This window comes from Osmia bicornis, chromosome 15, assembly GCF_907164935.1.
Source record: "Osmia bicornis bicornis chromosome 15, iOsmBic2.1, whole genome shotgun sequence".
Lineage (NCBI taxonomy): Eukaryota > Metazoa > Arthropoda > Insecta > Hymenoptera > Megachilidae > Osmia > Osmia bicornis.
Genome location: NC_060230.1, coordinates 8,101,820 through 8,124,127, shown reverse-complemented (window position 1 = coordinate 8,124,127; position 22,308 = coordinate 8,101,820). Strand labels below are relative to the sequence as shown.

The 22,308-nt window shown below is 36.1% G+C and overlaps 1 protein-coding gene across 3 annotated transcripts; it reads right to left on the bottom strand.

Annotated features, from left to right (window-relative positions):
* Nucleotides 1-2,720: 2,720 nt before the first annotated feature.
* Nucleotides 2,721-21,839, bottom strand: LOC114876528 (probable ubiquitin carboxyl-terminal hydrolase FAF-X). Of its 3 annotated transcripts, none has more exons than XM_029188087.2 (27): nucleotides 21,758-21,839; nucleotides 20,207-20,419; nucleotides 19,837-20,101; nucleotides 19,530-19,755; nucleotides 19,319-19,453; nucleotides 19,084-19,240; nucleotides 18,686-19,009; nucleotides 18,340-18,597; nucleotides 17,356-18,258; nucleotides 16,947-17,281; nucleotides 16,622-16,865; nucleotides 16,408-16,545; nucleotides 16,063-16,329; nucleotides 14,220-15,979; nucleotides 13,959-14,132; nucleotides 13,750-13,891; nucleotides 13,356-13,660; nucleotides 13,038-13,288; nucleotides 12,786-12,961; nucleotides 12,499-12,695; nucleotides 12,292-12,419; nucleotides 11,389-11,555; nucleotides 11,050-11,315; nucleotides 10,729-10,964; nucleotides 10,449-10,648; nucleotides 10,100-10,374; nucleotides 2,721-10,017 (listed from the first exon to the last, which is right to left on the bottom strand). In XM_029188087.2, exons 2-27 carry the CDS (start codon nucleotides 20,270-20,272, stop codon nucleotides 9,840-9,842), a joined length of 7,773 nt encoding a protein of 2,590 aa, XP_029043920.1. In that variant the 5' UTR covers nucleotides 20,273-20,419; nucleotides 21,758-21,839; the 3' UTR covers nucleotides 2,721-9,839. The 3 variants fall into 3 exon arrangements, with proteins under 3 accessions (XP_029043920.1, XP_029043921.1, XP_029043923.1); XM_029188088.2 differs by lacking the exon at nucleotides 21,758-21,839 and adding an exon at nucleotides 21,516-21,725; XM_029188090.2 differs by lacking the exon at nucleotides 21,758-21,839 and adding an exon at nucleotides 21,378-21,464.
* Nucleotides 21,840-22,308: the final 469 nt, after the last annotated feature.

The window sequence follows — 22,308 nt, the reverse complement described above, 5'->3', positions numbered from 1 at the left end:
CTATGGCTTGTATGAAATATATGGGATTTCAGGGGGTGTTAGCTGGAGTGATAATGAACATCTTTTTCCTTTACCAAAATGCTTGTTAAGGCTTAGTTTTCGAATTATTAATTAATAAAGACTGGCCAATCAAAGGGTGCCTTGCGCGCGCATTCGGCCGCTGGAGTGTCGGCTACGAGTCGAGCTTAACCGAAGTCACGGTTACTGCGTTTTAAGGCTGGTTCAGACACGGCTAGTAGTTTAGTCGAATGGCGAGTAGTTTAGTGTATGGACATTAGAGTTTAGTCGAGTAGTTTAGTAAAACGGTTTAGTCGAATTGGATTTTGCTGGTCGAGTAGGCTTCCCCCACCACTAACTAGGCTTGCCCCACCACTAACTAGCCTTCGGGACAGACCTGTCCGGACGCATTTCTTTAATTAGGGATATATCTTGAACTCTTGATTTTCAAAGCTCAACTGTACTAGTCCGGACACTTTTCTATGCACTAAACGTTTTAATAGTAAGTAGCTACTCCCCACTCGACAGCCTTAAAGGCTGGTTCAGATACGGCTAGTAATTTAGTGTATGGACACTAGAGTTTAGTCGAGTAGTTTAGTAAAACGGTTTAGTCAAGTCGATCCGTTTCATTGGATTTTGCTGGACGAGTAGGCTTCTCCCACCACTAACTAGCCTTCGGGACACACTTTTCTATGCACTAAATCAGGCCTGTCCAAGTAGGGGAATCCACTCCTGGAACACATGTTTTGGGTCCCCTTCCAACGCTGCTCCTTCAAGTAAGATGGGACGGTTGCGACTACCGTCTTTCCGTCTTTCCTAGCGGCGGTATTGTCTCCTCGGTCCCATTTTACTTGAAGGAGCAGCGTTGGAAGGGGACCAAAAACATGTGTTCCAGGAGTAAATTCCCCTACTTGGACAGGCCTGCACTAAACGGTTTAGTAGTAAGTAGCTACTCCCCGCTCGACTAAACTACTAGCCGTGTCTGTACCAGCCTTAAAGGCGAGTAGTTTGTTCGCGATCGTACCTAACACTACCGTGGCGAGTGTGCGCGCTACGCGTGCTGCGATTGGTCAGTGTTTATTAATTAACACTTCAAAAACTACACCTTAACGAGCATCTTGGCAAAGGAAAAAGTTATTCAGCATTACCTCAGCTATCATCCCTTGAAAAAATACCCACCCCTAGTCGAACACTCTGTACACAATATTTCGTATGGCTGAGTCTGCTTGAAATTCTAGACTAGTGGTAATTTTTAAAAAGACATTTATATAGGAATAGAAAAAAGTTTCTACCTAATTAGAACGCTTTTAAGGATCATATATTAACGTAGACTATCGTCGGGGGACTAGCCTCCATTAAAAATTATTGTTTTATTTTTAATCTAATTTTCAAATTCAATTATTCGATTGCAATAAAATGAAATATATATTAGAGTTAGGCAACATTTTCAACAAATTCAAGGGAACCACTCTAAAAGGAATTCCGATTAATCCATTGATTACATTTGATTACACTCGAAATTAATACCTACGTGTTAGAAAAATAAAAGAATAAAACAGTCACTTATCGTGCTTAGGAATGTCTGATACTCGCCCAATCAAGATGTTGACTCATAATTATTATATCAGATCTTCGATGTTTTCGTATCGGATCAGGAAATAATCAGGCTGAAATGAATGAACGAAATACCCAACTATGTTAGGTTATCTTTAAATCGGGGCTATTAAAACATCACGTTTCGTTGTTCATCGATTAGAGGAGAGTTTCGAGATTGATTTCGATCGTTGCTTTTTAGAATTCCCCGATTGTGTCACGTTATCGAAATTACGCAATAGAAAAAAACCTTGGATCTACAACGAAACAAGTAATGTGTCGAATACGAAAAACTATATAGTTTATTAATCTCACCACGTGTGAGATTAAGGCAAGGAAGTTTCCATTTTCTGTGTTCGAAAGCAACAAACAGAGACTTTAAACGATTGCGGGGAAAAAAGATTGAATTATTATCGAGGAACATGCGTGGAATGTTATAAATTAATCATCGTATCTGTATACCAACGGTACTCTATCCATCGTTTTGCAATCCTACTCGTTGATCTTCTGAATTCGAGCAATATGTTGATTTCAAAACTTTCGCGATAAAAAAATGTAACTTCAATCGCAATTTTTTTTTCTCTCTTTGCAGAATCGGAAGTGAATAAAAAATTGTTTAAAACGAAGGGCACGCAGCTGTTCGCGAATCTTAAATTTTAATTAAAATTATTATAGGTGTCTAGTAATAAGTGATGTGAGGGACAGATGTTCCTTTATTCCCACAGTCGATATACATATATCAAGAGGAATTTAATTAATACAAGCCAACTCGTTATCATAATTACCTCCAAGTCTCGGTTCTTCGTTAAGCTGATGTTCCGTTTATACGTTTTCTAACTTAAAATTTGTTGGCGCATTTGAATTACGCGCCGGTTTTGTAAGCGGCGCTGTTTAGTGTTTAATTTTCTTTTTACTATTTTGGTAATCGTAACCGGACCATGTTCTGTCGTTCTACTGCGTCTACATCAAAAAGGAGAATGAAAGTATTTTTGTAAAGACGATTATAGGGAGTCAGAAGCGTTGCATTGTGATGTAAATATATTTGTTAATTTTTTTTAATAAAACAAGATCAAGTAAGAACAAAATTATTTTCTCGAAGAAATGGGGGACGAAAGACAGGTCTGTGTAGGTCTGTTTAAACCGTACTTTATTACATTTCTGTTAGAAATAATACACAAAAAATTCTCAGGGGGCGACGAAGCATTTTCACGCCGAAGACGCACGAGGTGAATAGTCGCTCGATCGAAAGAGAAAAGAAAAAAAAAATTAGGTAATCGGGGCCCCAAATGGCGAACCAAAGTCTGCGACCCCTTATTTTCGGGAAACACCATCGATCAACGCCATCGACTCGATAATATACAATCTTAATTAATATTTATATCATTGAACGTCTGCGAGGGACCATAAATATATAAGGGGCGCATCGATTCTATTCCCCTTTAATTCGCATCAAACGGGATCACAGACTCGGTTTAACTTGTTCGAATAAGTAAAATGCTCTCGTAAATGCGCCGATTTAAAAACCACGTGATCGCTTAGCTTCGATTCTTTTTTTTTTTCTTTTTCTCTTTAAAACATTCTTTCTCGGTTACGTCTAATCGCATCCTCTCTCTCTCTCTCTCTCTCTCTCTCTCTCTCTTTCTCTGCACCCTTTCGGGAATTTCGAAATCTCTTTTTCGATATACGTATTTTCATTTGAGCTGTCATTTCATTACCTCGACAGAAGGATGGAAGAATCATTGAGTTTTATATTCAAAGGAAATTATTCACAAATTTAACCCTTTCATTGTAGCTATAGTTGATATATCAAATTGAAATACGTAAATAAAAATAATATTAACACATTCGCTGGGAATTGATGGCCCAACGTTCATCGGGCGAAGGAAATAAGTAGAAATAATATTAATATTAATAATATTAAGTGAGTGTAACGCGGATCCACAGCGAACGTATTAAATTAAATAATTTTTCCATTCTTAGTGACGAAAAGGTTAAAATCCGAGAATGACTCTTCCAGCCATCGATAAATCGACGCAAAGAAATTCTTTTTAATCATCCTTCTCGAGCCCCTACAATTTTCCCCAAACGAGTGTCGTAGGAAAATATCTGACGCGTATCCTTAAGGTTACCCTTCATCGTACGATGATCTCGTGAGGAGAACGTAACCACGCGCGAAACTTGAACTTCGTCTTTAACGAACGCGATTGTTCTGCAATTTCGGGGGGGGGGAGGAGGAGGGGAGACGGAGAAGTTCGAAGTTCGCAGACTTCTGTTGTAATTAGATAAGGGAACGACGGGCTGACTCAAGAGATCGTTATCATCCATCGATCTATTCGCAATCGTTTCACGCTTCGAACGGATGAATAACGAGAAAGGCTCGGTTAAGCCGTGTCTCTAAGCAGCGAGGCACAATCTGTTGAAGCACCATGAGTTCAAGGGTATCAACGCACGGTGATTTATCTCGGCCCGATATGAAAGCAATTTTAACAGCACGCGACCAAGAACTAGCTAGATCGTCCTGTTTCAGGCGTTGTTCAGGTAGGAAAAAGCACGGATCTCGACCGGCTTAAGAGATCTGATAAGATCCACAGGAGTCGGTACATACATTTCATTTCTTCTGGTTATTCATACGTGTAATTTCAATGTCAATTTCAATTTTCACACATTTTTACTTTCGTACGATCTTATCTTTTTAATTGTTGACTAATGTCGGTTTTCTCGCAGGACGCGAATGGTGCGTCGTGTTGGGTATCAGCATAGGACGCACACGGTGCGTCGTGTATTGTATCAGCATAGGACGCGTGCGGTGCGTCCTGGGTGGTAATATAAGAACCATAGGCGAATGCAAGTGAACAATGACGACAGTGTTACAGCAAAAAACACACATACCACACGTACACAGTGTTCGTGATATTTATTATCTCGTGAACAGTGGAAGAAGCTGCGTCGTTGGTTGACTCGTCTACGTTTAGAATATTGGACTAACCTCAATCTTTCTTTCTTTTTCAATTCACGACGCAGCTCCTTGAAATACATACGGTAACATACTGAAAGCAGCCTCGAAGAACATTCTTTTAAATATATTCGTCCTGCGAATATTATCTTGCCACTCGTAGCTAGTAAAAAAAAAGGAAGAAGAATATTTGTTTAAAATTTCTTCTTCCCGAGGTCCAGGTAAGAAAACATCGTTATCAAGAAACTTGTTACTTGGATTCGTCCTAATATAGGACAGCAAAAAATTAAATGATCTATGACTATTTCGGTGATATACAATACTGTCCTCTCCTTGACTCGATTGTCCTTAGAGAAAAATAAAGCAATTTTGATTCTTACAAATTCATATGATAAAAAAAAAATTTATCTACTTTGTGTACTTTCCACTCGACATTCCAATTTTCTTTCGTGTCTCGAAGCGAGATGCGGATACGGTTTATTTTTGTTTCAAATACAGAGAAAGTGATCAATTTTATAATAGGTTTGTTACAAATGATTCTCTTTGAAATTCGACGCATTTATGGTCGTCGCACTGTCTGTTGAACTTGTATATCATACGATATAAGTAATTGCAGAGTCTCGTTGCAAAACATTTGTCTCTCTTGCTCTCGCTCTTGAACTCAACCAAACGATAATAACCGTGTATTAAAAAAAAAATAATAAATAAATTAAAAGATACCAATTCTATTACGCAACAAACAAAAATTCACAAACAGCAAAGAACAACAGATATACACAATTTTTACAGGATCTTTCAGCTAGAAAGTCCGATTGGCTTGATATCAATAACTTTTAGAAATGTCTGGCGAAATTTGTAATCGTTTCTCCTTTCTTTTTTTATTATTATTATTTCTTTTATCAAGTTCGATGGACATTCGTTGGACGAGTGGTAGATAGAAAATTTTTCCAGACATCGGAGCCACGGTTTCTCTCAGCTTTACATAACTCTTTCTTATCTAAGAACTAAGTTTCCTTGCAATCACGGCTCTTTCATCATTTTGACGTCGACGAATGACGCGATTCCATTGATTCTCCAACGCGACATCATCGAGGAAATGAAACCGTTCGCTTCGTTAACAGGCTGATCGTTGCGGTGAAAATTGCTCATTTCTTACAAAAATTACAATCATAAACGACAAATCTTTTAAGAACATTTCATCAAACGGAAAAAAGGTATTCCTTAATTAGACTTCGAAATAACATAGGGAAAAGTGTAATCTCATTTTCAAGGTTTTACGATACTATAGTAAATTGTTAATCTGATGATTTTAATCTATAAACGACCGATTTGATAAAAAAAAAATGAAATATCTGTACGAAAAGGTCAAGATTACGTTGAAACATTAAAGAAAAAGTGGTCGAATAACGGCGTCAAGGGTATTTCGATATCGCACGTGTATGTTTTTGCTGCGAAATATTAAGTTATTAATTTCGTTGGAAAATTTTGTTACAGAAACGTCAATTTTCAATTGCATTCGATACTTTCTTATTTGCGATAGAAACAAAGGATCGTTGTTTAAAAAAAAAAAAAAAGAGAGAGAAAGAGAGAGAACTTTCGAGAGATACGCTACTAAATCGAACGAGGTTCATTAATCTCCTTTATTTTATTTTACTGACTAGAGCGTCGATCGAGTTAGTACATAAAATTACCGTTTACAACTAAAAACTAAACGAACATCGACGAGGGGGTGCCTCTTTTTTTTCACGTTTCGAGAAAGTTCACCGCGTAAGATTCGAATTATATATTTTTTTCTTTTCCTAATTTTCTCGCATCGCTTTTCTAAGCATATTAAACTGTACAGCTGTAGATATACTTTTATTTCCTTCCTCACATGCATTTGCCTTTGATTTTTGACTCGTGATGTTCCTTGATTCCTCGTTGTTCTTTTCTTTTTTTCTTTTTTCGTAAATATTTTCTTTCAGATGCTCTTCGCAAAAAGAGACGCTTTTTGGTTGTTAATTTATTACAAAAATCGAGCGCGTTTGAATTTTGCTATTATCGCCCCAATGAAGATGGCTGCGGATGTTGATCGACTCTCGTGGATCCGTCACTTTATAGCACACATATTCGTGATAGCATAATTGGTATAGTGCACGCGACAAGTTCGATGAAATCACGATAATTCGAAGAATAGTTTTGTTTTATATCGTTCGATTAGAACCATGTGCTGGCTGTGTGACATTTCGTGTCCTCTTCTATATATGTATACCTTCCATCATCATCGGTCGTTCGAAAGAATAAACGAAAAAATAGGAAACGAGAGAAAAGAATAGAAGAAAAAAATAATAATAATACACGAACGCTATAGCAATCAGATACATGGACACAAAACATTCGAAGTTCGACCACTTAACCCATTAATAACCAGTTTCATAAATTTTTATTTTAGTATTATAAATAAATATTTATTTGCCTTAATGTCGACGATCGCGCACGCGATGTCGCGTGAGCGGCAGTTAACGTGTTAACAGAGCTGCCCCTAACATAGGGCAACCGGGCAGTTACGGTCCGCGGTTAGAGATTATCTCTTAAATATTGTAATAGTATATTATTCTGAAAAATAAGGATTTTTAAAACGGCTGAACCTTTTACAATTCTACTATAATATTTTATTTATCGAAAAATAAATTTCACATTTATTAATAACAAATTTTTCTTTTGAAAAGCCGTTTTACGCTCTGCTATATTTATCATAAAACTTTACAATAAATGAGAAATATAAGATTACGCGTGTTACGTATCAATAGTTACTTAATAGGTTTATTAGAATAGATTTCAAGATTTCTGATTAAATATTTTCAAGAATATTGATATCTGCCTCAGACCCCTATAACTCTTATCGTTAGACAGCTCTGCCTGTTAATAGAACGTCTATCTTGAAAATAATATATTTTCGATATTTGGGAATTAATGGGTTAAAATGTGATATTGATTTTTTGAAAGTAATCAAGTTGTTCATATATATGTATATCATACAAGACGTGTTTTACGCTTACTTTTTTTACCGATATAATTAAATTATTAAATAATTATAGACTACAATTCTCTTCCGTTAACAAAAGAATTAGAACTTAGCATACAGTCTGTGTACAAAAAACCAGGATTTACAATAGCGTTTACTAACCTCAATGTATAATAGGAATATAATAACGTTTTTTTTTTTTATCACATATAAAAAGCAGTTGCGTATGTACATGTCTGAGTAAGATTAGGTACCATTATTATTATTATTAATATTATTATTATTTTAATCGATAGAGTAGCTATTATATAATTTGGTACACTGTTTAACGTGGATATTTGATAAATACGAACAATAATCAATATGTCGTTTACTTCCTGGTGTCTTGACATAGTCGTTGGTTTTTTCTCATTACTTTTTTTTCCCCCACGAATTCCTATATGTATACACACACGGTTCGCTTCGCATTCTCCATTTATTTACGTGACTTCTTTATTTCTCTCTTTACTCCTCTCTTTAGTATTATTTATATAATATCTATATATATAACACATGTTATTTAATAAATCAAAAGCTATGGCCAGTTCATAAATTTAAAAAAAAAAAAAAAAAAGAATGGTTCGTTCGGTTTCCTGTTCGTTAATTCTCGTATTTCTTCTTTTATACTCGTAGAACGAGCAGCACAACTAATAAAAATAGTTCCTTTCTTACCGACACTGAAAATTATGAATTACTTTACACATTACAGGCGAAAAGACCACAGCTCTTTTTATTTCAACGATTGATCGTATCTTAGAACGATACAAATTAGTGATTATTATTTTTTTTTTTTTGTTTCCATACCCTTTTGTGTCGCTACCGTCACGCTTTCTTCAATTCCTTTTATTTATTTTTCTCTTTTGTAAAAATTTGGACTTCGAACAAGGCTTATTTTCTTTCTCGCGGCACCGCGACTCCTTATTACTTGAAGGAAAAAAAAAAATAGGGCTGACTATCCTGACCATCTGCCGCATATTAAACTTAGAAATATCCCGTCGTTAGCTGGAGTGTTTTCTATTCGTAATTTCTTTTTAAATGACTCTGCACCACGTACTTGGATCTCGCGTAATTTTATCAAATTCTTTCTTACAGTTTCTCACGAATAATCAAAACGTAACAGAAAAGACCTATAAGCAATCAAATTCGAAGCAACAAGATTCCTAAACATCTACCTAAAAATTATAAACGGAGTCGCACGATATCGAAGGCACAACTCTTTTCTTTTTCTCTCTCAAATTGGATGAACTAAAAGAAAGCACAATGGGAGGCATCATTGGTGTATGTTGAATCCTTAAACAGTGCAAATCACTGCATAAAGAAGCGATTCTTCTTCTTTTTCTTTCTTTTTTTCTTTTTTTTTTCGTTTTGATGCTCGAGATTAAGTACAAGAAAAAAATTCTTTTCGTTTCATTCGTCTTGAAAGACTAAAATAGTCATATTCATAGATGCATAGTAAATATTTGAACTATTTATTTTCCAATTCAATCTGAAGCTACTGTATTATTATTTTTCTTTTCTTTATAGCCTTATCTGTCGGTTGTTAGAAAGTTTCATTTTTTAACTTTTTATTAGTAACAAATTTACATAGACATACGGGAATTATGTTCTTTTTTTTTCTTTTTATACCTTTGTTTTCCATTCGGCAGAGACGGGATTCCATAACACTATTCGCTATACATTTTTACAATCTTATCGTATTCTTACACTCGAATTCGTATGCTTTAATCGGGGCAAGTAATATTCTTAGCGTTTCTTCAAAGGATTCTCTTCTTACCAAAACGTCCTTCTTCAAATTCGAAAGCCCAAATAATTATATAGATGCAAAAAGAGAATAATAATAATAATAATAATAATATAATAATAATAATAATAATAAAACAAAGAATGCACGAACGTTAGGAGTAAGAAGAAACCGTGACATGAATTGCTTGCCTCGATCAATACATAGAAATTCTGTTCTTATTTAGTAATCGCCTGTTGTTGTTTTAACATCGTTCTTTTTTTTTCTCAATGGTGCAAATGGCTATACCACTCGTATCACTTACGAAAGTAACTGTCCACGGTAAAACTGACAGATTGAAAATGCAAGTTCGTGAATACCAGTTGCAAAAAAAAAAAGAACAAATCTGCGAGTTTTATCTGTACAGATGTCTCAATCGTTCGACACCAAGCTGCTGGCGCAGTGACATCGACGTACATTGAAACGTTTTCACCGGGGCAGCAACTTGGTAGAACGTCAGTATGTAGCGTTCATTATGGATCCTGGCTGGTATTTTGCGATGACTCACAGTTCTGTGGACTATCTAAGTCAGGAGCTTGTGGAAAGAACGTGACCTGGGTGAATAGAGGGCTGTGAACCGGGGACGGTCTAGGCTGAGTTCGAACTTGTTGTTCCTCTTGCACTTGTTGTATTACAGTAACGTCAGGATAACTGGAAAGAACAACGAACAATCGGTATTAAAATAATCATAGCTGCAAAATTAAATTATTCCAAATAATCTAGAAAATCTCACCCTATAGATCCCCATATTAAATTACGTCTCGATCCTTTTTGTGATTGATATTTCTCGACTTTCTCAGCTTTATCAGCTTCCTCGGCACAATCTTCGCTCGTATCCTCTTCCATTTCTTGTTCATCGTCGGGATAAAGTTCAAATGCCCTCTCTAATGTTTTCTTCGCGCTGTTACTACGCTCCAAAATGTATCCATTCGTGGAATCATTAGACTGAGCTGGGGGAGACCAGTTGCTATACGCATGAGTATATGGAGCCGTTGATGCATATGGTCTCTGAAAAATATAATTAACGTTGTACATTATGCGAACCTCGTTTTTGTACAATCGTTGATATTATTATTTTATACCTTGAGTTCTTCGTGAAGCCACTCAATGGCATGTATCCATTTCCTCTTCAATTCAGGGCTGTGATGCAGAAGTTCGTGTGCAAGTCTGCACTTGTTAAACAACTGCACCATGCATTTAATGCATTGATAGGCTCTTTTTTGGTAATGATGTTTACTTCTCTGTATTATTTCGAATAAACCTTCTCTCTCTTCTGGAACGCCTATAATTGTTTTATAATTGATTGAAAAATGGCATCCCCTTAAAATATTTAAACAAGTTTTAAGTTTAATTCATTCGTACCTTTAAGTGCATTGTGAACACGATGCGTCTGCCACGAATCTTCCATTAGAAGCATGGCGAGTAGTAAATCCGTATGATGTTTCAACTCGTGAGTAAAAGCGTATCCAATTTGCCATAATAATTCACTGAGAACAGTTCGTGATAACTGTGGATTTTCCCAACAACAATATTGAAGTAATTTCACTATGTCCTCGGTAACGTTAACATCAGCGTCTTCAATTAGTTTCTTCATGTAACTATGGACAAAAATGATGAATTATCTCATTATGTTTCTGTTTTTTTTTCTTCTTACTTTAATCATATTTGTTAAATAAACGTTACCTGTTTTTAACAAAAAGAATATCTGCTGCCAGCGGTTGGATAGGCATCAGATATTCGTTTTGACATGCTGGGTCACCATATGGATTTGGTAAAGGCGCTACTCCTGACTGTGCATGACTCGAATGTGCTTTCGATGATACGTCACAGCAACGTATCAGCATACTAACTACTTGATGCAATTTAGTTAGCTCGGGATAGTGATACTTTATTGTAGGGCCGGGTCCTTCGTCAATTGCGACCAACATAAACGTAACCGGAACATTTAACTACGATAAGAAATAACGGATACAATTAACAATCTAAATATTATTTATAACCCATATGTAAAATGATAGTTACCTTAAGCAATTGAGCCTTTTCGGCAAGACCAAGCGACGCGTACGTGTGGAACACAGAGAAATAATGTGATAGATGACGGCCATGATCTGATATTTCACGGTGAAGTAAAGAAAGAACAGCGTGCAATAAATGATCACTAAGCGTGGCAGTTGGATCCAAAAGTATGGCTGAAAAATATAGAAAAAGAACATTTGTATATATGATTAATCATCACATCAATCTTTGATTTCTATAAGATATTCATTAAATGAAAGGAAATAGCTATCCAATACGTCAGCCGACTCCCATGGTCCCGGCAAATTTTTACCCCATGGAATCCATAAAATAGGCCGCCAAGATGATCTGTACTATGTTTCATCCAAATCGATTAATGGGAACATGGTCAAAATGGCGGCCAAAGTTGACCCGTTTAACATGGGGCTCTATGAGGAGTAGGTCAAAATCATGCTTTCGACATCCTTGTTTCCGGATATGTTAAACTAGACTAAACTATGTTAAAATCGTCAAATGGGAATTTGGTCAAAACCCGTTGTGAAAAAATGAAGAAAATTTTCAAAGCCGATTTCTAACCAAACTACTCAGCGGATTTTGACCAAGTTCCCGTTTGACGATTTTGACGCTCACGGGCTCATTTGAAAGGTATTATCGTCTAGTTTAACATATCCGGAAACTGGGATGCCGAAAGCACGATTTCGACCACTCCCCATAGAGCCCCATGTTAAAAGGGTCAACTTTGGCCGCCATTTTGACCATGTTCCCATTAATCGATTTGGATAAAACTTGGTACAGATCATCTTGGCGGCCTATTCTATGGATTCCATGGGATAAAAATTTGCCGGGACCATGGGGGTCGGCTAACGTATTGGATAGCTATTTCCTTTCAAATATAATTGTAAAACGTACTTGGTGCGTTTAGACTAGGCGGCACACATGGGCCATCCTGCAGGGAAACGTGTGCAAGAAATACCAAAATTTTGAGAAAAGCTGTTCGAACTTCTGTACTGGGACAGCTCAAAAGGTACTCGCAAAATCTAAAGACAATGAATTAATTTTTCGTTAAGTATCAAGATTTCCTATACTCATGCATATATGCTCAAGAAAACGTGGTACCTATGCGGATGATTAAATAAGACGTTATGAGCAAACCAAGACCGTACTGATTTACTACTGCGCAAATGATGGCACACAATATCGTACCAATCCGTTGCATTACCACGCAATGTCTTTTTAGTATGGAAACCCGTGTAGAATAGAAATCTCGACGACAATTGTACAGACAGCATCGCGAGTTCTTCTTGTTCAGGGCTCTACAATAATAATAATTTGGAAAAATTATTGTAACTCTTGATAAATAACGTTGCAAGTATAAGTATAAATCTGATTTGATATAAACTTACAAGTTTCTCGTTCATATTTTGTCTGTTAATATTATGAGGATTACAAGATACAAGTTTCTTGATAAATTGAAAGTATTCTGCGCTAAATTGATTTCGATTATGCATAAACTTTATGTTCTGCTTTCTGACACTGTATTCGATAGCTGGGGGCATTTTCATAACTCCTAGTTTCGTATCTGAAAATGAAATGATTTTTATTATAATAAATGAGTAAATTTTTCTCTCCAAGTATAACATCTAAACAATACTTACACAATGATAACTCGTTAACACTTTTCATTAGGGAATTATCCTCTACATCTAATCTGGTATAAAACAACATATAAGCATTCCACCATCGTTTCTGTTTGCGGTAACTCATTCGTTTGAGCATGTGGTCAAATACTTCTCCTAAATAATCACCACCGAAACACTGAGACTTCATTTCTTCCTCTTCTTCCATTTTACATTCCGTAACATCGCCGTCATCGAACTTGTACCATTTAGCAGTGCCATCACTTTGCCTAACGAATGAACATTACAATTAACTTATCCGTATAAATAATTGTTAACTGTAAATCTTTTAATTACCTATGCAAAATATAAGAATAGTAATGACCACCGCTAGCTTGACCACTGTGTACTACAATACCAGTTAATTGATATTTAGTACAAGTTCCTTTCACTGATTCTTCATAATCACAGTCTATAACTTCTCCCTCCAATTTAGCAAGTCCCGAAACAGTATAAGGTTCCATATCCAAATCTCTTGGAAATTCAAAGTAATCATTAAATTTTATAGCACAAACTCTTTCGTAATCGTATTCGAATCTTTTTAATTGTATCGCTAAAACAGGTGGTAACTTCTTTACACATAATCGCTTTACCGTCACAACCTGAAGAAAATAATTCTCAGTGGCATTATTCTTTGGATATAATTTGCACGTTTCATTTGTATAAAAATCTAAATACTTCTCAATTCTACCTTTTTATTACATTTGTCGCAATGATAAGCGTCTGCGCCTTCCAGCAATTCTCCTTTCACATATTGTTCAAGAGAATCCAGTAAGTTGCTGTGATTTCTGATATCCACACTTATCAAACTGAACGGCTCTTCCTTGGAATATCTGAAGATAATGTAATGCGGTATTACAGTTTACCGAAAAAAGGAGAATGTAAGAATTAAGAAGGTACCTATGAGGGCAACCTTTGCAGATTTTCTGGTCACTATATGAACCACCGAGAATTTTGCTCATTATCTGTTCATGCCCTAAGGCTTTCAATGCCTCATCTAAGCTTTCCACCAAGCTCATAAAAAATTCTACCGCATCCTGTTGCTCTCTAAGATTTACAGGTTCGCCTTGAAGTCTAGAATGTCAATCAATGAAACATTGATAAGTACAATTAATCTATCTGTACACGTGATTTAATTGAGAAATTGAAAATTCTACTTACTTAAAATGTTTCCAAAGTCCTCTGGGTATGTAATATTGCAATTTGCTATAAGCTAAATGACCAAAGATTGCTTGAACTTGTTTCAAAATACCAATATTATACTCTTTTCTAGACTCATCCGCTCCGCATTTCTCCTCGTTTGTATCGTTGTCGTTCGCCTCTATCGTTTGTTCACCTTCGATTCTTTCCTCGCCAGAGAAATCCTCGTTTAAATCTGTCGCTGCACCTTCCGCGGCTAGTAGCCCGATTCTTATACTTTCAACCATGTACAATTGTTGTAATACTGAGTTCATGTAGCAAGTCGCGCCTGCATTTTTCAGACCTACAAACCCTTTTAATGGCCTAAGCCCAACCGGTGGTAAATAATCCCATTCTACCAGCGGTTCGTCTCTCTCAGAGTAGAACATATCAGTGAGCATTGTGACTAGAAGTTTCATGTTAGGTACACAGCCTACACAAAGACCTACAAGTAAATCAAATGCCGCACTAGTTGATTGAGGAGTCGTGCATACTGGGCTCGCTTGCGTGGCACTTAGCTCTCCAGTGCTACGTAGTTGCAGCATAAGACGCGATGCAGGAAATACAAAATCTTCGACCAATTCTTTGATTAAATTTGCCCCGTGTTTCTCATCGGAACCAAGTTCATACTTTTTACTCGGAGGTAAAAAAGCCAATAGCTCTTTAGTAAGACCAAGATGCCCTTCGAGGACAGCCTCGTCAACTTGACTTTCTCCAGTTTCTTTAACGTTGTCTCGCACTTTCTTCAACCAAGCTATCTCGATGTTCAGCAATGTTTCGGCTGTTAAAAGTGGGCATCCGGACATGTGTGCATAATTTAATAATCTACACAAAAGTTGAAAGTACTCGTGACTCTGTTTCGCGTGTTCCATAACAGTGGTGTTTAGAACATTGAATAGCAACGTTATTGCAAATAACAGTGGCTGATGACCATTGCTATACCACGTCGATATAAAAAAAAATTGTTCAGCCGCGGCCATTCGAATCACTCTCGACGTACTTAGAAGTACAAGGTCTATCAAAAACGTGTGCCACATATTGTCCCTTGATAATGATTCTAACGCGGTCGGATTCAATACCAAGGCGATTGTCAAAATTTCCAGTGCCTCCTTACACACTAGTACGTCATTATTGTCCGGATTATTTGACGTTTCCTTTTCCTTTGTCTCGTGAAGCACGTGAAGCGTCTCGGCGGACGCGTTTATGTTGTTCAAATTGCCTGTGGATGCCGCCCATGCTAGCCTAATTATGGCACGAATAGTAGCTACATTCGGTAGCTCCCAGGAAAGGGCCTGCATAAAAAGATGCCGACATTTGTCTGATTCCGTTCCTCCGCACAACATTCGACGCGCTAAATGTTGAGCTAATTTCGCTGCGACGCTTCTCAACATATATTCCGTGTTTTGATTTGGTACACTTTGTAATGCCTGTTTTAAAACTGCCACCGGACCACGATTGTTATGAGTATGGTTATCGTGATTCTCAGATATTCCAGCTTGTTGTACTTCATCCATTACGCAAGCCATTACGTTGCCAACTATCGTAAGTAAAAGTTTGCATAATTTCAACACGGTCAAATACGCTGCACGTTTCGTGGTTTCATCCGCGTTTGGTAAAAATTTATTTTTCGTTAACATCTCCAGAATAACACCAGCTTCACCGCTCTTGATAAAATTGCACTGAAATTCAAACGCTCTTTCCGACATCGGGTCTAATGCTGGCATTAACAAACTATATAAAACCTAAAATATGAATAAATTAATTCTTGTATCGTCTGATTCTAAAATTACAATAAACAATCAGAAATATATTAAACAAACTTTACCTCTAAATTGTATAAAACTTGGCTAGGACTTGCAGTAAAAAATAAAGCATCTACTGTAGTGTTTTGATCATTACAAAGAGCATTATCCAAGGTGTCATCTTTACAATGACCAAATAACCACTGTAACCGTGATACAGTGAGAGTATCCGGTGGCACCAATTGTAGAAGATTTCGTGCACCGTCACGTAATTGCGCGTGTTGAAGAGTGCATCCAAGATCTGCCAATTGAAAGAAAAACGTAGCGTATTGCGATCTTTGGGACATAACCTGCAACAAACGTAAGGTTACAGATTCGTAAATTTATTTTTAATTTCATTATACGTTATAAGCGAAATGTTAACATACCACACCCGGTAGATTATTCTCTGCTTCTACATTTGGCCCATCGTATGGGTGATGCGGAGAACTCGCGGAACTATCTGAACTACTATCTGGTGAACTTGGCATATTGCTGTTTACTTGGCCCAACTTTGCAGATAACAGCTGTATAAAAGAGTAATTTTTTTAGATCATGTTACATGGTACATTTCAATAGAGCTTAGGGCCATTAAATAAATACCATTTTGTCCCTGAAGGGTGGTTGAGAAAGAAGTTTTCTGTCATCTGCTGGCTCCAACGATTCTCCATTAAGAAATAAGTCAATTTTTACATTTGATTCATTTGCTTTAATTCTGCGCAATATTTGTCGTCTTAATGATCCCAAGGTGTCGTTAGTATGCGTAAATATATCTATGTCATCTACACTACGATTTGCAGGATTTGCAAAACGAAGTATAAGAGACAGATGCTTCCCACGAGCTGCTCTGTAATCAAATAGGATGAACATATTTATGAGGGAAAAATATGTATTACCCTTCTTTCGTTAATAATATAAATAACTATACCTATGCAATGGCAATATTTTTCGTTCTCCTGGAAATGCAGTGTCACATTCGTTTATGTATTCCTGTAACACTTTCATGACACGACACATTTTCATAGCTTCTATTTTAATCTTATTTGACACTTGTTCTTCACGTTCCTCTTTCCCTTCGAGGTATACTCTACTTAAAACCGACACAGTGTCATAATGTGCCTTTAATCTGTCCATGCATTCCCCAATATATGTTACATGAAATGCCAAAACTGATGACTGTAGTCGTGGCCCTAAATTAGTGTTTACTTCTTTTAATAGTTCTATGGCCCGATTTGCAATCTCTTCAGGACTGTTAGTTACGACCTGCACGAACATACACAATCAGCAATTATACCACTCTGTTCAACTTGATACGATTAATATTAAACATCACTTACTCGCCACAAGTAATCTGTACCAATTAGGTCAACGTCATCCATAAGAAATGTTCCCTTCTTCAGTTTTAATTTACCCTCCTTCGAATTAACAGCTTTGAAAAATCGTTCGTAACATTTGATACCACTTTCTGTGAGTAATGTTGGATCTAGTTGGAGTATATTATTTTGGAAAAAATCTTTATTTATCGCCGGATCAAGATCTGGTTCATCTCCCATTAATTTAGAGAACCACTTGAAACATGCTTCACGGTCGGAGACAAATACACCTTGTTCTGCTAAACACTGCCAAATTTGTTCAGCTTGGTCGGCGCATAACCAAAGTTGACCATCTTTCAACAAGAAACGTAAGAAATTAAGCCTTTCTTGCACCTGCATAATATGGTTATAACGACCATCGGGCATATAAGTATTCGCATCAATGTCTGGATTTTCTTTAACTAATTGTCTCATTTTATTCATATAATTTGTTAAACTATTGGTCACTAAAATTACTGCCGAATGTTGTGCTTGAAGTCGTTCTATAACATCTTGTCTGTAATGATGATTCCGTTGATTGTGACACGAAATGTGTGGATTTGGTTCGTAAAGGCAACATATCTCTCGAATTTGTTTTAACGCAGGTAAAGCCCACTTATCGCCATTTTTTAGTTCTTCCACACATTTGTCCAACCAAATTGTCTTCTGAGCATCTCTTTCTTGTGAACACGAATAATCAAGGATTTTTACATGAGCGTTTAAAGCTTGATCCATTATTTCTGTAGGCACCTCATCGGAATGAGCCAAATTCCAAAAAAGAGTTAACACCTTATGTGCCATTACTCCATCCTTATCGTCTTCTGCTAGTCTCCGAATTAATTCTAATAATTTTTCTCTTTGTTTTTTATTAGCAGTCTTCCAACTCATCTGAAATAACGAACATTTCGATTAAGTTATGCGTAATAATAATTGTAGTTAAAAGAACTATAATTGGATAATAATAAACACCTGAAAGCATTCAAACAGATGGTCAAGTTGTTCAGGACTAAAATCCCAAGCAAGTTTAGCAAGTAGGTCATGAACATTTTTTACAATTGCTTCGTGTTTTCCAGCTTGTGCCGCCCAAACAGCGTCCAAATCTTCCAAAGTTAATGCTCGTTCTTTTATAATGAAACGTAAAATCTTTTCTAACTTTTCAACATACTGAGGTTGATGTAACGAATCTCTTAAGACGATTTCTAATACTCCATTTTCTTTTATCCATTTCTAAACAACCGGAACAATTTCGTACACTTAGTATTTGTTATGAAATTAAATTTGAAATCATATAAGGATTAATAAATGTTTTACTTACAGCCATACATTCTGCGGTAAGCCATTCTTCTTCCTCAACAATCGCGTTTCGATGCTGATAAAAACTAACAGTGGTAATCACTTTATTCACTTCATTTAATGCATTCATTTTCCCATTAAACGAAGAAATTTGTAGAAGTCTTAAAATCATTTTCAATCTCAGAATTCCCAAATTTTTAATCATTTCATCTTGATGCGGTACTCGTGATACCAAACATTTGCAGGCTTTGATTATGGCTGATATCGCATCATTTTTTGATTCATTTTTCGCTTCCTTTTTTAATTCCTCATCGGTCAAATTATTCAAAATTACAGACACCATTTCCTGTATATTGAAATATGTAGCGATGCCATTGATCTAGACGAGGTTGATATTTAATTTAATTACAAAATACTTACCACGATAGGCATCAGATATTTAACTATTGTGTGAACAGTAAGCAATTCGTAACACAAACCAAAAGGTCTAATCAACGCATAAATAACTGGTACTGTTAAATTTCGACCGCTCTGAAATCTAGAGAGCAGAATTTCAAATCCGTTAAGACTTCCAAACCTACAACAAAGAGAAAACTTTAATATGCTATATGCTGAAAATAGAATTATCAAAAACTGGTTAATATTATTCATCAACCTATTTATAAGATCCACTAGCCAACCACGAGGACTTCTTGAATCAGCAGGTGGCCGTGCATAAAGTTCTTCATCGGGAATATCACTGCCAGGGGGAACAGTTTCTGAAACTCTTGCAGCATTAAATGTGTGAAATCTGAAACAGAATTTCATAAATTAATCTGACGGAGACAAAATATACCTGCTATTATATAAAAGCAAATTTAACTCACTTGTTACTAGGATTAAAAACCATTGCCAGCAAATCAAGAAGAGGAAACCAGTCCTCGTCTAATTTCAAGACACATAGTTCCACTAACCGCTCACAATTTGCATTAATACAGTTATGAATATTTAATTTCCAACTATTTACTGCATCATCAGTCAATATTTTGGTAAAAGAAATTGTGAGTCCTTCACGAAAAAAGCGTTGACATGCTTCACTTTGTACATCAATTCCTAGATAAAGTATATATCGATGTTACACTTATTTCAATGTTATCGGCTATAAATTTAAAATTGCTCATTTTGTGTAACAACCTTTTTTACAAAGATCGATACTGGCTTGTAACAGGCACTCTAACTCTTGATCTGGTAGAACTGGTACAACCCATCGTGGACTAGATATTTTTTCATGAAGCATATTCAGTTTTGCAATAGGAAAATCAGGCTCCCCGTGAAGCTGATTACTATCCTCTACTGTAGTTAATGTATCATTGGTGCAATCTGGTTGTACCACATTCTCCGTGAGTTGAAGTCCTGACATTGTGTCAGCTAACTGTTGCGGACCAGGTGGACTGTGCATCTGTTGTGTAAAACGAAATAAATTAAAAACAAATACAAACTTTTTATGTAGAAAAATAGTTCAACGATGAAGTACAATCTTCTACGCCTGTGTAATCTTACATACCTGTGTACTTTGTTGGCTGTCAGGAGGGTCTATGCCTACTCCTTGGCCTCTTGTGGCGATCGTCATTTTGTGTGCTCTTTGCTATATTCCAATTGTCTCAATACCTTTTGGTCCGATAATCACACCACCAATAACAATCATCCAACTCATTCACTGACATTAAATATAATTATACCCTAAAGGCCTTGTTTGAATAAACTATACCTACATTATCTGAAACAAAGTAATTAAAATTCCACGATGAATTAAGATTTTTACAATTTCTTCCAAAAATATGAAAAGATCAAAGGCAATTTTTAGTTTCAACTAAATATAATACTGTAATGTAATAACAGTAGATATAAATCTACCAGTATATGTTTCAGGATATATGTATATACTTGTAAAGCATTTTTGTAACAGGTTTATATCTATTAAATATTTAGTCACCTATTATTCATGTATTAATAATAAATTAACTGTAACTGATAACTCAATGTTACACAAATATTTATACGAAAAACCGAAACTATATTAAAACGTAGAGAATAAAAAAAACCGTTTTGAAGATGACTTGAATGGAAAATTAGAACGGTGAAAAAATCCGTAAGACAAGTCCTATGTAATTCGAGCTGATCTCGAGGAACACCGGTAGCGTCAATATTTCATAGCTGAACAACAAGAAAATGAATTTAACGAAGTACACAGGAAAACATAGATAACAAGAAACATCTCCCACATTCGGTAAATCGCATGACAGCATGATTTTGCTAAGGTTTCAGCCGACAAATTCCAATCGTTTGTACTGACCAACGAGAACAATTCTTTCATAAACGATAATAGTTCACTTGAGCCGCAGAAAACCAGTACGAAATTAATAATCATATCTAAGGATTTATATATATATTTTTTTGGAATTTCGCAATTCATGAAAGGTACGATGTCATGTCGCGAATTATTCTTCTATCTCTTTCTCACTCCTTTCGATCTCTTTCTCTCGTCACCTCTTTTTATTTCACGGGTGTATCGTCAAACGTACCGAACTGTCAACCGTCAAAAATTCTAATTTGGAGGCGACTAACCCAGACCCGCTTTTAGTTGACAGAAAAGCATTGTTGATCAAAGAATTTCGCGAGAGATCGTCGTTAAATTAGCTTGGAATTACGCGAAAATACGTGTACGGCGTGCTTACAAAGGACTAACGTCGGAGCGGCGACGAAACTGAATCTCAATTTTTTTTTTTTTTTTTGGTACATGCACACCTCCTTTACGAGTGTCAGATTTCTTTCGCTGACAAAATGTAGGTGAAAAGATTCCACGCAACCGGTACCTATGTAATTTCAATGATCCTCGGTGTCCAGGGAGCAACTATTTTCGCCCCGTTCACTCAACCGGGCCACCTCCGGACAAAATGGCGACCATCCTAACGATTAGCACTACCGTATTAAAGAAAACCTTTTAAATTTTGCTTTGAGACGAAACAACCGGCTAGCTGACAACGTACAGTAACACGCAAAAGATTTCTATTATCACTAACTATTGCGTCAAACTTGTATAAAGGAAAAAACGCACCTTTACATAGTAAACGGTAGTAGAAATTTGTTGCACTTTTTGACGTGACGTTATAGAACTCACTGGTGAATCTGTAAACACGGACTATCCTTACGGCGCTACTGTCGTTCTCGAGTTAAAACGACCACGGGATTTAACACTATGTTCACTCAGTACTCTTTATTCATTTTCATCCATCGGGCAATTTCAATGATACACCCTTTTTAAACCTTTCATTCATTTCTTTTAGTCTAAAGTGTTCTTTTTTTCCAAGAACATGTATGATAAATACTTCGCTTCTAATTCTATTCCCTTAACACATTTCGGTTTTTCATGTTCTATGAAAACTTTAATAATATAATATATGTATATAATTTTTCTTTAACGCCCTATTGCTTCCCCAATAATCTTTTTCATTATAATATTTTTGACAATTTAGCTTTCTAGCATCATAAAGTGATATTTTTAAAAGAGTATTTCAAATCAATTTAAATCACAGACTTGTAATTTAAATCAATCGATTAATCGATATCAATTTTATTTCAAAAGTGATGCAGAGGATACATATCCTA